At 37.0% G+C, this 15877-nt stretch overlaps 1 protein-coding gene across 1 annotated transcript; it reads right to left on the reverse strand.

Moving 5' to 3' along the window:
- Positions 1 to 1632: 1632 nt before the first annotated feature.
- Positions 1633 to 15383, reverse strand: wdr46 (WD repeat domain 46). The gene is made up of 14 exons (XM_032576968.1): positions 15042 to 15383; positions 14722 to 14877; positions 12405 to 12485; positions 12204 to 12316; positions 12025 to 12112; positions 10464 to 10525; positions 9369 to 9473; positions 9121 to 9271; positions 5167 to 5402; positions 4652 to 4805; positions 3752 to 3899; positions 3041 to 3231; positions 2826 to 2939; positions 1633 to 2075 (listed from the first exon to the last, which is right to left on the reverse strand). The coding sequence occupies exons 1-14, from the start codon at positions 15096 to 15098 to the stop codon at positions 1956 to 1958; spliced, it is 1776 nt and encodes a 591-aa protein (XP_032432859.1). The 5' UTR covers positions 15099 to 15383; the 3' UTR covers positions 1633 to 1955.
- Between the last annotated feature and the right edge of the window lie 494 nt (positions 15384 to 15877).

Below are 15877 nucleotides of genomic sequence, written 5' to 3' on the forward strand. Positions count from 1 at the left end.
AATAACACATGTGGAAATATGCACTAAACAAAAAAGTGTAAAACAACTGAAAATACCCCTTATATTCTAGTTTCTTCAAAGTAGCAACCTTTTGCTGTGATTGCTGCTTTGCACACACTCTGCATTTTCTTGATGAGCTTCAAGAGGTAGTCACCTGAAATGGTTTTCACTTCATAGGTGTGCCCTGTCAGGTTAATAAGTGGGATTTCTTGCCTTATAAATAGTCATGAAAAGAAAGAAAACCCATTGAATTAGAAGGTGCGTCCAAACTTTTGGTCTGTACTGTATATATATATATATAATATACATTATATATATATATATATATATATATATATATATATATATATATATATATATATATATAGAGAGAGAGAGAGAGAGAGAGAGAGAGAGAGATATATACTGTATATATATATACAGTATATATGTGTCAATGATTAAATGTGTCACAAGTGCCAGACAGACAATGTTATTTTAAGAGTTTCTTCCGCCTTCAATTCCTCACTATGTTGAAACTGTCATGTGGTTTACCAGGACATACTTGTAGGTTTCAATGAGAGGAAGCATTTTATAAAAAAAATTAAAAATTAAAAAAATCAGCAACTCCCTAAAAGGGCAGAGATTATGAGAAACTACAATTTATACAACATAAGTTTGAAAGGTTTCCTTTCTATGAACAGGCAGGCGTGGTTCTGGTTCAGAACTGTACAGGAAAATACAACATGCAAAACTTGTTATGACTCCTCTGAGTCAGACAACAAACATTTACTCATTTTCACTGATCCAAGCAGACAACTGTACAGCTTTTGCTTTCAAAGCATTTGAGCAAGGTGGTGAAACATGTTTGTTTACCTGTCAGAGACGCTTCAGTAATGAAAGCAACCAAAGTAACTTGCCCAGGGTTATTCATACCCCTGGCAGGTTTAGATTAAAGTTCTCATAATTTAATTCTTCTCACTGGCAGTATTAACATTTTCGAGTGGCCCAGATAGAAATCATATCTGATGGAGAATCTGTGGAGGGAGCTTAAAATTAGCATTATGGAAGGGAGACCTTCCAAACTAAAAAGACTTGGAATTCATCACCATAGGCAGAAGTTCAACATACCAACACAGACATGCAAAAAACATGTCAGCCGTTATAAGGTTTTGATTACTAAAGACAAAAAACGTTTTCAATTTGTCAGTGATGAGGGTAGAAATGTTTCTTTGACATGCAAATTTATTTATTTTTAGCAAAATTTGAATAAAAACAGCTATGCTATTTTGATACTGCCTACTTCAGAAGTCTTTTAACATGCCTGTCTCATTTCCTAACAGATACAAAGTTCTTCTAAATCTTCCAGAAGTTTGAATCATGTTGGACTTAACTGAAGAAGCTTACAATTTGATAATTTTCTGTCAAAAATCTAAAGGAAGTTTTAGGTGCCTGTTTTATAATATTTAAACAGAATCCAAAAGACATTTGGGAATTTAAATGGATTTACAGTATCATTTCCTTGAACGTCGTTATTTTCTTGAATTCATCATTTTAAGTTGTTGTGACGTAACACTGCACAACAGTCTGCTCATTTTGTTTCTATAAAAATATGAAACAAATTATCTCAGCAAAAGAATTGACAAGGTCAAACATGCAGGGAAAGTTTTTATTAGTACTAAAAGAAGAATATGGGTGACTGCTGTCATCCACTACATGATCACAAACAGGATCTGCTTCAGGCTACAGTCAATAAGTGGAACAGACCAACCGGTGCTCTCAACATTGATTTTATGAACTGTTTCCCCTCAGAACCCAGGCAGGATGTTCCACCCTGTAGCTGTCCACAACAACAAGAACTTCTGCTTTCGATGTCCCAGCAGACCACTGAGTCCTAAAAAAAGAGTTTCAACATGAAGGTCAAAGATCCCGCCCACTGAACGTCACTGCGTTTGAGTTGCACAAAGAGTCCTTTTCTATTTTTTGAATCTGTCCAGAGCAGATCTTTTTCCAGACAGTGCTGCTTTCTTCTCCTTCATCCTGTTTCGATCTTCCTCCAGTTTCATTCTGTCCTCCACAGTTTTTCTGATAACGTCCTGCAACAGCCAGCAAGCATAAAGGATTATACACACTCTGGAGGTGGTTTTAATGACATGAACAACATCTACAAAAAAAGGTGATCACAAAAATTATCCTTTGATAATGAATAAGAAATGTAATATTGTTTGAAGGGTCCTGTTAGATTAAGAGGAATAAGCCTCTTAATCAGACTAAAATTCCCATACCTCAGCTCCCATATCTAAGGTTGTTGACAAAGAAACAGATGTGAGGCCTTTCTTTAACACAATGTAACATAGTAAAAAATTATTTGGGACACATCTAGATACAGCAGCTTTAAAAATATACCCAACTCTTAAAGTTTTTCTACATTTGTTGAATTACAATCACAAATTGTAATGTCTTTCACTGTGATCAACACAAAGTAGTGCATAATTGTGAAGTGGTATATAAAAATCTGAAACATGTGGCATGCATTTGTATTCTCCCCCTTTACTCCTATACCCCACAATTAAAAGTAGGTGCAACCAGCTGCAGTCAGAAGTTGACTTGCAGGTCATTTAAATCTAGCTATTCTGGTAAAGTCTCAATAAAAACTTTCCACGTTGTTCCAGACTCTGTTTTCCACTGTTTGACGATTTATGTACATAGGTTGATGTTAAAAGTATAAAATACCAGTAACTGTAAAGGGAGGAGAGAGACAACAAACAATGGAACAATATAATGAACAACTGATAACTGTGAAAAATGAGGAAATGTTACAGGGTCAACTTTAGGGAACTGCTTACCCTCTGGTCCTCATGGGCCACTTGCCTCTTCCGCCTTTCAATACCAGCAGCAGAACTGCGACCTTTTTTCTTATGTTTCGGAACAAATTTCTCTTTGCCAAGAGGATCAAAGCCCTGAAAGAGAAGGCTTATGCTTTAACAAACTGCACATTATACACCTTCAGTGCAGTAAATCATATCAAGAGTTGCATCTAAAAAAAAGTCTACCAACTGACCAGAGCTTCGACTCTGTCTTGATGCCTCTGCTCAAAAGTAGCACGATCAACATGACCCAGCTCTGAGGGGTCCAGCGTAATGAGTTCAGGCTGAATCTTCTCCAGCAGAGCCTTGACCTCCCACTCCTGTCTCTGCTTTGCACTGCGGTATGGATTTGCATCCAGGCCGTCAAAGTTAGGCTCCCCAGCCCCTGTGATCGTAAAAAGGGCAAAAGCACAGTAAACAAACAACTTTAGGAAAGTTTTTAAATTAAAATAGAACAATATTTCTATTTATATCCAAAGTAAATTAACTACGATGCTATTGGTAAAACATTATAGAGTTATTTTGTGCTGCAACAGACCAAATAAGCAAAGAAACTAGTGCAAAGTTTGGTCTTTACATTTTCTTATTGATATTGAAACTTTATACTAGAAAAAACTGAAGGATATACTAGAAAACTATATATTTTTCTAGGATGGAAGGCAAACATGCATCCTTGCTCACAAGAACGTAGAAGTATGGGCAATAATGTTTTTGTCGTTTGATCACAGAGATTATGCAAAACCCCATTGCAATGCTTCCAATACCCTTCCAAAAACAGATTTTAGGATTCAAATACTTTCTGGTCAAAAGTTTTAATGCTTCCTGAGGCCTTCAGAGCATTTGTGCATAAAAGCTCAAACACTGCAGAGGTTATGTTTAACTGAAAGCTACAAAGACGAGCTGACCTGGTACGAGCATGCTGGTGAAACCCTCGCCATGTCCAACTCCAAGGACATCCTCAAAGGGGCAAAAGCCAAGTCCCCAAACTGATCCTCGCACCCGGTGAGCCATGTAGGGTTTAGTGACTGGTGTGCTCCACACATCCCTGTAAACCTGGAGGGAGAGACTAAAAAAGTTACCAACATTCACTGAAAGGATTTATAGATTACTTTCTAAAACAAAAGAAAATTCAAGTTCTGAAAACGTCTTGCTAAATAATCCTGCTCCTCTAACAGGAAACAGAAATATTTAAATCAACTCCACCAACTGTGATAAGAGGAATCCTCAGATATCTAGCAAAATTATCCCAGGAGATTAATGATTACTAGGGCCTATAACAGTGCAGTTGTCCTGCAACATGTAAAGAGATAAATAAACCAAGAGGAGGTATGTATAATATTAACCAGGTGTGGAACAGAAAGAAAAGCCATACAAAAATTAAAACTTGTACACCAAATTATTGTTTTAAGAAATTATTGTAGCAGTTTGGAAAAAAAGATTTTAATTCTGTAAAAACATTTACAAGGCATCAATAAAGAAAAAAAGAACCCTCCTCTTGGCTTTTATTCGTTGTGTGGTTGCCATCTGCAATGTATTTCTGCGGATGGCAGTAGGAGCACTTGGAGGAGGCAAAGGAGCGTCATTTATTCACAGATCATCTGTCTCATTCTATGCTGTCACAACACAGTGACGGTGGTGGTTTTGACAAATATTTGAAAGCATATCTCTTATAAAAATTACACACTGCAGCTTTCACAGATCACTTCTTAAAACGCCGCAGTTTCCGACCCACATCAAGATGGTGAAGGCCCATTTCCTTGCAATCAGATCGCTATCTTTGCGGTAGGTGATTTGCAAACAGTCACCTGAACAATGTCCCCTGTGGCTGCAGACAGCAGTCCTCTCTGGCTCAGAGACAAACATGAAGCTCCAGTAGGAAGGAAGTAAGACCTGAGGGGCTTGAAAGCTCTGATGTCAAAGACTTTCATTTTTTTATCCATTCCAGATGTAATCATGTATCTGCCGGAAGACACAAAAAAAGCCCTGAAAGTCATCATGAAAGGTTGCTTTCTGAACAGTTACCAACAGTTACAGTGCAGACTAACATGCTGATGGTGTGTTGACTGTCATCTCAGTTTTTTGTGTTTTTGCTGAACAATTTTCATCAAATTGTTGGAGGCAATAAAGGCAAAGCAAAATACTTATTTTTCTGTAAAGACAGCTGTCAAATATAAATGACGAAGGAATAAACACGACAAGTATTAAACACAAAAAGAAGGCATTAAATGCCATTTCTACTGCAGCTATTGTTACAAGCATTTACAAACTTTTAATTCAAAATTTTTTCGATAAGAAATCTAGCAACTTGCATGTGACTCACGTGCCAGTTTTATCCACAGTAACTGAACGGACGCCACCTTGGTGACAGAGCATTTTGACCAGGGCTTCTTTCTGATTGGGTGACCAAAGCGTAACTGTGCCGTTGGAGTGGCCGAGGTGGATGACAGCATTGTGAGGGTTCTGGCACATCACATCAAGCCGGCCGGTCTTGGTACAGATGGCTGCCACCTCCTTTCCAATGGACACATCCAAGTACTGGAGGAAGCCCGTTGCACTCTGCAGGCAAGAATGAGCAAACTAGAATAATTTGGGGATAAATGGGTTCTAACCAATAAAAACATCCATTAGAGACCAATTCTGGTATAATAGGGGATGCATAATGTGTCATCATGCATCCCCTACACAAGAGAAAATTAATCTGAAGAATCTCCTTAAAGGCAAGGTATTATGTATTTTCCAGACATATTGTGCCATTTTACAGCACAATCAAATAACTATGTTAATTTTATAAAATTGATTGATTGATTGATCAAGTATGACTTAAAAGAAATTTGACTTCGTAATTTGACGCCACTTTACAAGTTCTAAGCATGACGTTTGTTGTGATTTAGCGCAACAACACGTTTCTAAGCTGAATGTGAGAAAGTTGAAGAGGACATGAATAGGCTTACAATATGTTGCACATTTGGGACGATAAGTAATGTCAAGTATGAGTAATCTACTGCAGGGAAGCTCCACAGCGCATGAATAAACATGCTGCAGGTTCACAGAAAATATTTCTCCCTACACTTGGGACAGGCTATTTGGAAAAGCATCTGTGTAAACACCGCATTCAAAATCAGTTTTATTCGACATAAGTTTGACTTCGGTTCTGGCATCTGACGTGAGTCTAGCCCGTAGATTGAAATTCAATTATTATTATTTAAAACAAAAAGAAAAACAAAAAAAAGCCCTATCTTGTTTTATTAAATAAATTTTTACTTACTCTAATTTTCCTGCATGTGTTGCTATGGATACACTCATTTTTTCTCTAACGTGTATATGTGGTGTATGAGTAGTGCATACACAAGCATGATTGACAGAGGCTAAGACCCTCCTCCTGGCTGATTGGTTGTTTCTGATCAAGTGTTGCACTTCTGCAGTTATCACCGGGAGATGCCAGAAGAGCTAGATTTTTTCACAGATTATCTGTTTTATATGATACTGTCACGACATAATGACAGTTTTAGCAAATATGTCAAAACATATTTTTAATAAAAGTTACTCTTTGCTTATGCTAAAGCTGGTTCACCACAATTTAGCCAGCCACAAAAGCTAAGGCTACCTAGCAAGGCCACCGATGACAGCGGAAAAAAGTTTTTCTTTTGTAAAGGTAAGTTGTGTCTCCACCATTAGCAAATTTAGAAGCGGGTACACGAAGTTGATTGACAAAACTAACACACTCCTCCTGGCTGTGATTGATTGTTTTTGACCGGGTGCTTTTTTTTGTAGACTACAATAGTAGCAGTGGGAGGAGATAGATTTTTTTTCACAGATTATCTGTCTCATACCATACTGTCATGACATGGTGGCAGTTTTATGAAATATGGAAGAAACATATTTTGTAAAAACTACGTACTGCACTTGTAAGGAGGGGGAGGGGTATTATGCAAAATCAACTTTTTTAAGCTTCATGTTGTAATGTTATTGCATCATCAAAAACATACCAAGAGTGTTGCTTTGAATCATTCATGCATGTTTGATAAAGCCTTGAACCTCCCATGGCAGCCATTCGGGTGTGCCTAAACGCTTGTGGATAGGAAGCACTTATTCTCAGTCCTCATCAGACCTCCAGCTCCACAGAGCAGCCCTCCCCCACATAGCGCCACCAGACTACTGTCAGCAGCAATTTGCAAGCACCTGGTGGAACAGCGTGTTTGTTGAGCCTATACAAACTATAATCCCCCTAAAGGATGTACAGCATTATGGGGAATATTGTGGTGATGACGTGCTGAAGGGCTAGTGTAAGAAAAGGGCCGGACGTTCCTAAAGAGATAGAAAATTTCAAGGCAACCATTCATCCTTTTGCTGTCACTTTACTGATAAGGTCTTTGTTTTATACTGTATCACTACGTCACTGCACTTGTTCTGTAATCCCATTTCTCCGCTGTCCTTTCATGGTTTATGTAACTACCCTCAAGATGGATAAAAGATGTAAAAATGGTGGTTCAACTTCAACCACACCATTTAGTGGTAGAACCAATCAGCTTAATCCATAAAGAACACGTGGATGAACATATGAAGTACACACTCAAAACCCAGAAGGAGGCTTCTGACCACAAATGCCTGCTTTGAGTTAATGAAACTCTTCGGTCAATATTCGAGGACTCTGATTACGTTTTTACGATTCAGAACTCTGGCTTTGTTTACACCATGATTGGGAAACTGTCTTAATGGAATGAAGTGGATGTTCCTACACATTTTCTATAACAAAACTCCATACATTTCCAGGCTGATTTTTTTTAATTCTAAGCATTCTAGTGAGCATAGCCTTATCACTAAATGTTTTTGAGAAAGAGGAAACTGAAAAAGTCATAAATATAGCGACAACGTGGATAAGTAAAAAACAGTGCTTCTTTCGTCCTGATCACAGCTACACTCATTGTTAGAATAATTATGTTTTGTTATCATTCTTACATAAGTAGTTACCAGTTTGTTTTTCATTTAAAGGTTTAGTATTCACACCCCAGAGAGGAGGAATTTGTTAAACCGTGTGAAAGACAGAACTTTGCTTTTCCCCAAACCTTGAAGCTGCAGCTGCTTCTTATCTTGGGATACTCCTTGAACTGCTTGTGTGTAGAATGTAGTTCTTCCTTGTTTCAGAATAGCCACCCCTTGATTTATAACTCTCCCACATTTCATTCTGACTCCCTTTCTTTCTCCTTTCTTAATAAAAAGATGGGCTCTGCTATAGGAAATCAGAACGCATGGTAAACACCTTGGAGAAGTGGTTTGCTATGCTTCCTCCTTCTGCAGAAGCTTGATTGAAAACTCATAAACGTTGTCTGTGGTTCTTTCTTGGTATTTAGGTAAACAAAAATACCTATCACTCATATCCTCTGCTCAGTCATCAACTCAGCCATGTTTCTTGGCTCCGCCCACTTTGCTGGAATTTTCCAAAATTTTCCAGGGTCAGGGCTTATCTTTCAGAGGAGTGTTAGTTACACTTTAAAGCACATTTGGTTAACTTTGGTGTCTTTATTTTAGTGACAAAATGAATCCTAATGGGTAAATATTTAGGGTGGATATAATACAAAATCCACATTTTGCATGTTTGTTTTTACTTCCAGTTGGATCTCCACTGCTTCTAGAAACAGCCCAAGTGCTTTAAAAAAAACCCCACCACAGTAAGTTTGGTCAGCCGATTTTACCGATGTGTGTGCTGTACAATGGATGAAGGAGGGTTGTTGACCATCATCCACAAACCACTGGCTGCATTTTTGTTGTTTATACAGGAGGCTCAACTTCTGCTTTTCAAACATTGTAAGTTTGTATAATTGTGCATCTGCTTGCAGCCATTTTCATTTGCAAGTTTAAATGTTGAGTTGGGGGACGTGGCCAGCAGCAGCACAGTTGGATTTAAAGTGACAAGAGGCCCTAAAACAGCTCATTCTGAATGGGGCTCAAAATAGGCAGTACTAACCAGGCTAAAATCTCATTATCCAAGAATGATTTTGTGCAAAAAAATTTACATACATGTTTTGTATAGCCTATAGACAATTCATAACCTGTTGGAGGAAGGAAAATAGGTCACCTGTAAGATAAAAGTTTGTTCTGGCAAATTAAAAATAAAGTAGGTGAATGTAATATAAACCAACATAAATCCACTACATTTATTAAGCTTTATTAGATTTTTTCTTTAGAAAATAGAAAAAGGGAAAAAAAATCTACACTGATCCAGACAAGAACCAATATATAAAGCTTGAAAAAATGATGGGCAGGAGGTTAAACTCACCGCTGTAGCTAGGAGAAAGTGGTACGGGAGGAACTGCATTCGTAAGACGTCGTTAAACTTACGAATGCAGTGCAGCTCTATCCCATTGGAGTCGTAGATGTAGAGCCACTTCTTCTGAGCGACAGCAAACATGTGTTCAGTGTGGAGCCACCTAAAGAAACAGAGACCAAACTCTGTAAGACTCGGAAACACACAATGTGAATATTTGTGCACAGTGCAAATGTTTTTGTTTTTTTCTTTAAACTTACTTGACATCATTGACAGACTCCATGACGTTTAGCTCACACATGAGCTGCTTGGACTGCCAGTCTACACAAGCTACATGGCCTCTCCTTCCACCCAGCAGCAGATGGCTGAAGCAAAAACAACATGACATCATGAACATTGATCAGGACGAAGGGAGCATTATGACTTTCAAAATCCCCAAAAAGCTTTCTGGAAAACAAAAAACAAACAAAAACAAAAACGGATGCTAAATTTGATTTATTTTTTTTTTTAAATAATTTTTTTTGTTGCGGCCATCCAAGCCGGGCCGTAACATAAGACATATACAGTATATAGACATATCTGTTTTATTTCCTTTGTAAATTTTTGCATATAGCAGAATGTGCTATGTGCAAATGATGGCACATAGTGCAAGAAGCACATGCATCTGAAAGGACAGACAACATGGGTGAAAACCACAACGAGGAAGAAGAGTTCAAGCAGACATCAGTTTGTACAGTGTTTCTATGCATCAAGTTGTTTTTTCTGTTCCTGGGGAAAGTTTTTATGCATCTGTGTGTGTGTAAAGACAGGATGTGGTTAACTGTGAAGTACTATACCGTATAAAGGTTGTGTGCAACTTCACTTTCAGGGCCCTGCTTTCATTTGCAGCTCATCTGCTTCTGTCTTCGAATAAAGGACATTTCTGAACAGTTTTCTCTAGCCTTTATAAAAGAATTTCCACAACATTGGACAGGTAGTCCAATCATAATTTTATATGCAAAAAATTGCATTTTCCCGAATATAAATTACATTTGTTACTCTTGTAAGAGCTTTGAGGTGATAAATACAACAAACAAAATTTCAAAGTTGAACATGCTTGAGCTTTTAAAGCAGCAGCACAGTCATCAGTGTTTCATGATTATTATGAAACACTGATCTAAAAAGATGCTGAGTTGTTTAGTTTAAAATATCATGGTGGTGACTGTAAGAAAAAAAGTGTATATGAATCATAAATACCTCCAGGCTGACAATTAAAATGTTACCAGCAGCCCTGTTGTTATTGTCCCTGTTCATGCAACATAAATCATGTCTCATAAACCATAAGCCCAACATCGAGTATGCATGTCGATACTCACCGTCCTGTTCTGCTGTAATCCAGGCGATATGGACCAAACTGACACAGTTTTAGATTAAAATACTGTAAAGAGAGTAAAAAAAAAAAAAATAGAGTTAGCAGGACTGGGAAAAATTTAATGAGAACCATCCTTTATCCAAATGTGTTTTGGTGCAATAAAATGTATTGTACAATGCAAATGGCATTGAAACAGTTTGATTAAACTAAAGAAAAGAAATAAATGTAAAAAATAAACTGAAAATGGCTTGCTTTCTCATAGTTTTAGGTCAGTTAAGATTGCTCACATTATTTCAATCTTTCTTCAAATTCAGATATTTAGGTAGATCTCCAGAAAGTAACCTAGACATGTTGGGTGTCCGCCCACGTATTTCTCACTGCTGTATGTCAGCACTGGTGAAACAAATTTGTAGGTCACCTTGCTCACACACTTTTTCAGCTCTCTTGACAGATTTTCTACGGGTCAGAAGTCAGGGGTTTTGGTCGACTGCTCCAGAACACTGACTGTGTCAACCACAAGCTACTTTCTAACACATTTTGGGACTACGCTTTGAGTCGGTGTCCAACTTACTGGTTAACATGAGATGGTGCATTAGCATTTCCACTGATGTCCTTCTCTCATGATGCCATTTATGTTGTGAAGTTCACCATCCCCTCTTGTGGCGAACACGCTTTTTGAACTTGCAAGCTTTTAACTTTCTCCTCCAAATTTAATGATGCTCATTAGGACCAACTACTTTAATTTCTGTTTCTTTGGACCATAGGTGAGTGCAAGGAACACTTGCTTCTTTAGGAATATTGGAAACCACACGTGTACCTCTAATTAGCATGAAAGTTGTGAAGAAACATAAAAAGTCATTATATTCTCATATGGCTACATTTAATTCTTTAAATGCATTGCAATCTTAAATCATGTTCATTTCTGGATGTGAAGAAAGTAGAAATTACTCACTTGTCTTTTTGACATTTAACAAACAGAAATAATGTTAATCAGAACTGACCTAAAACAGGAAACATTTAGGCTAATTTAATATCAGACTGAGATAAAAAGGTTGTGCTTTTTTATGCAGAATATGCAAATATCTGGTTTTTAACTGTGTGACTAAAACCAGATAGTCAGTGTATTGTTTTGTAGGTGTTTAGTTTGTGTGCAAAAAGTCTCTTTGCCATTAAAGTTTCCAGCTCTCCAGTGCCCCCTAGTGACTCTTACACCAAAACAACAGTTAGAAACAAAGAATCAAACTATCTATAATAAAAAATTTATTTATTCTTTTAGATTTTTAGACTTCTAATACAAGTGATCCTCAGATTAAATTTATACAGTATATTTTGGCATGATGGCTATTTATGATTTCAAATTTTTACTTATATTTTACACAATTATTAAATCATTTCCTCTCATTGAATAAAGTTAAATTGTCTTTTAGTAACAAGCATAATGGTTTGATGAGTTATGGTATAAAAACTAATTATGGTTATCTATTACAAACTTCTATATGTAAAAAAGAACTTTACTTCTGCATTGAGTTTTTATCAGAGTAATAATTCATGTAAAGCCTTTGTACCTTTGCTCCAGATGTAATGTCCACAGCATCAGCGATATCCTCCTGTGAGATCATGCACGTATCCTCATCTTCATCTCCTTCTAAAAAGCTGACATCAGACAGAGAAGTGGTTTAAATTTAAATGCCTTCATACAGCAGTTCTTTCCAAAATAGTGCATATTTTTTTCAGAGAAAGTTACCCTGCGTCTTCTGGCAGCAGGAAGTCAAATCGAGCAGCTTGTTTCTGGGCCATTTCTGAAGCTTCCTCTGAGCGAGTGATGATGTCCTTCAGCTTGTAATGGTGCTGATGAGGCTGAAACGCCACCAGAGAAGTACAGAGATGAGGTACAAGGACAGCCAGCTGTACAAAGAGGAAACAGTTTGTGCACAAAGGTGCTTACCTTCTGAATTTTGCCTTTTCTCTTGAATTTCTCAAGCTTGTCTTTCGGGATAGGAGCAGGCCCGGGGAAAGGGTCGGATTTCTGAAAGACAATTAATTACAAAGAGTCATTTTGCTACAACAGCGTTTCAGGATGTTCAGCTAGGCATAATCTTTATTGTAAATTTCAATCACTGGTAGCTTTTCCAGCGCCATAAATATCCCATGATATTTATGGGACAGTTGCGTAATAAACTGATAACAACAGCCAGTCAGTAACAAGATTATAATAAATTACTTAGCTACTTTCCATGTACTACGGCTGCACAGTATATTGCAAATTAATTGTTACTGTAATATTATTGTATGCATTATGCAAATTGCAAAAAAAATTGCCTGGGTAAGTATTAGCTAATTACCTAAATTCCATACACTCAGACAGTCTATGTCTGCAGTATAAACTTGTTTAATGTGACATAAAAGACAAGAGATGATAAAGTGGTCAAATCATTAAGAAACTACAGCAGACACAGGCTAGAAGCAACTTAATAAAACCTTGTTGTTGAGATAGAAATGTTACTAAATCTCTCATCTTAAATAATCCAGAAGCAGATTTGTAAAAACCATTTTAAACTGTTTTTGTCCTTCAACGGAAGCCCATTAAACCAATAAATAAATAACAAATATGGATAAACAACATATAGAGTAGGACCAGCAGAGATTGTTGACTGTTTTTTTTTTAAAGAAAACTTTAGAGATTTGGTTGTTATGGTTTGCATTTATTCTAAGTTGCTAGAAAGAGACATCACATGACAGGCAATTAGTTGTGAAGTTAATGAAGGCTAACTTAAAAACATGAACCTAATATGCAATAGATTTTAGCCCTGTTAAAAATTATCTGCAGTCATCATTTCAGCCATCTATCATGTTAGTCTGACTTGATTAGAAAAGCAGAATGTTTCCTCCAGAAAGGAATGGTGCTTGGAAATGTTACTCGTTCTCCAGTGACATAAAGAAGCCACTTCATTCTAGGAAAATATTAAATACTAACTTATATTCTGCAGGAAGAACCAGAATTGAAATGCAGAAGACCACGAAGAGACATTTTTCTCCAATGAATCCCCTTCAGATTGTTTGGGGGCATCTAGGAAAAGGCTTGTCTGGAGAAGCAAAGGCAGATGTCCAGTGTAATGCCCATCTTGAACATGTTCTAAGACAAATCTTGCCAAATATCCAGGAACAAGTTAGTATAAAGTTTTTCTCAAACACGATGGAGCTGCATGTCACACGTTAAGGATGAAAATGAAGCAGCTCAGGTAATAAGAGACCAGTCAGGAAACTACTCAAAAAGCCAATGGAGTAAATCAAACAAACCAGACAACTTCAAAGTACTGATCAAGTAAAAAGGGATTATCAACAGACAGAGTTTAGCCCAGAAGTTAGAACACCTTTATGGCAGGATAGAACAAGACAGGATTGATTAAGAAAAGAAGACACTGTTAATAAAACCACTTTGCATAAACTTTACTGTATTCTCAACAAAAGGCACAAAACCGTGTAAACATCTGGTCAAATGATCCAACGTTGAAGCAGCAAATGTGCCTCACACACAAAAATTAAGTGTTTACTTTTTGGCTAAAATAACTAACCATGTCCAGGTAACAGAAATAATTTAGAAGTTTTATTCAAGCCTGGTTAACTTGATCTTCAGTCGAAGAAAAAAACGTTTAAAGAAGAAACTATTCAATAATATCCATTTGTTGGGTTAAGTTTGAAAATGATTGTCGAAATAAAAGCAACACCTTCACACATCCATTCAATTTAATGAAAATAATACCAGATTACCAGAGGCAGTGTAATACTTTGAACAATGTTGTGATGGAAAACCTTGAGTCCTGCTGTAAATGTTATGCCACCAACTTGAGCGCTGTTGCAGACCAGACATCCTCTCAGAGAGACAGCACTCCTTGAGCAGTGCAAACATTGTAGTGTAACAGTTTGGAAGAGAGAAACATTGGGTTTGAGAAATTGTCCTATCCACCAAATTTCCCAGATCGTGATCTTGTCCAGCATTTTTGGGATGCACTAGACAAAAAGCTTTGACTTACTTACTTCACAGTCTACAGGATATGTTGCCAACATCTTAGTACAAAAAACCACAGGACAGGAGGTACAAACAATTCTGGGCCTACTGGTTACAATGTTATCCTTCTTCATCAACTATTAATAATGTCACCTTCTGTAACAACAAAAACTATTTATTTGAAGCTTTTTTGCACACGTTGATGATAAAAGGATCTTATATGGGCTGGATCTCAGTCAGTTTTTCATGCTCTTACCCCCGATATGACTTTCGTTCCACCGCCCGGCTGTTCATCTCGCTTCCTTTTCTTTTCTCTCTGAGTCTGTTGCTCCTTCTGTTGCTCAAGCTGTCCTTCAGCTTTGTTGTCATCTTTCGTTTTACCTCCTGTCTCCTGCCAGTAACGAACTGGAGGCTGATGGAAATGACCAAAGAGCGGCAGTTTAACAGCATTAGCTTAAAACGACATACAGTTTAAATCATTCATTTCAACACTGAAACAGGACTGGCAGGGGGTAATTTGCAGCTATTATGGGGTTTAATTAAAAAAAACCCTCAAAGAATAAAATTAATTCATACCTTTTTCTTTTTTTCCACGTGTGAAACATTCGCATCTGCCTCGCTGGGAGACGCCATGTTTGTTGTGTACGTTTTTGAAGTTCCTGTTGCGTCACTTCTGCTTCATCACTTCCGGATTTCTTGTTAATTGTTTTTCTATTTGGCACATTTTCGCAAATAATGTATTATATAATTCTTCGAATTAAAAAAAGCAGAACATTGTAAATAAATTACGTTTCTTTATTATTATTTTTTTTTACATTAGATCTTTGCCAAACTTACACCCTGCTTTACTTACACTTCACTATTCACAAATTAATGCTGCTTAGATTTCACGATTATCGTAATGTTTTTTGTTGTTGTAAACAACAAACCTTCTACACTGAAAAATATTAATATTTTAAATGTAAAATATTTAAAATATGTAAAAACAATATTAATAGAATAATATAATCCAATTATTTGGTTTTTAAGTGATTCGGGTTGTGTTGTTGAAGAAGGCCCAAAATGCAAATAAGAGCTTGAAAGTGATATGGTGAATTGACGACTTTAATAATAAAAACAACAAAACCCTAAAGGCAAGGCACAGAGGCAACAGGAAATGAAAGTAGCCAGGAAACAACGGGAAAACCAGTGAACATAAATACAGAGACATGACATCCTGACATGGGAACAGGTGAGTGTAATCAGGGGGATGTTGAATAGCTGTGAGAGAGGACTGAGAGAAGGAAACTTAACAGATAATACACAGGAAGGTTATCTACACAAAATGCCATGATAAGAGAATAAACAAATACACAAAAATAACAGAACACAATAAATAAGTAAGAAACTCAGTGTCGGGAATAAAGTATACC

The sequence above is a fragment of the Xiphophorus hellerii genome, chromosome 1 (assembly GCF_003331165.1).
Source record: "Xiphophorus hellerii strain 12219 chromosome 1, Xiphophorus_hellerii-4.1, whole genome shotgun sequence".
NCBI classification, from domain to species: domain Eukaryota; kingdom Metazoa; phylum Chordata; class Actinopteri; order Cyprinodontiformes; family Poeciliidae; genus Xiphophorus; species Xiphophorus hellerii.

What these genes read in the sequence shown, in the direction of transcription:
- wdr46 (XM_032576968.1), bottom strand. Translation starts at nt 15,098, where the DNA reads ATGGCGTCTCCCAGCGAGGCAGATGCGAATGTTTCACACGTGGAAAAA. An exon ending in ACATTACATCTGGAGCAAAG is followed by an intron (nt 10,526 to 12,024) that starts GTACAAAGGCTT and finishes CTCTCTTTACAG; the next exon opens with TATTTTAATCTAAAACTGTG. An exon ending in AAGACAGAGTCGAAGCTCTG is followed by an intron (nt 2,940 to 3,040) that starts GTCAGTTGGTAG and finishes CTTCTCTTTCAG; the next exon opens with GGCTTTGATCCTCTTGGCAA.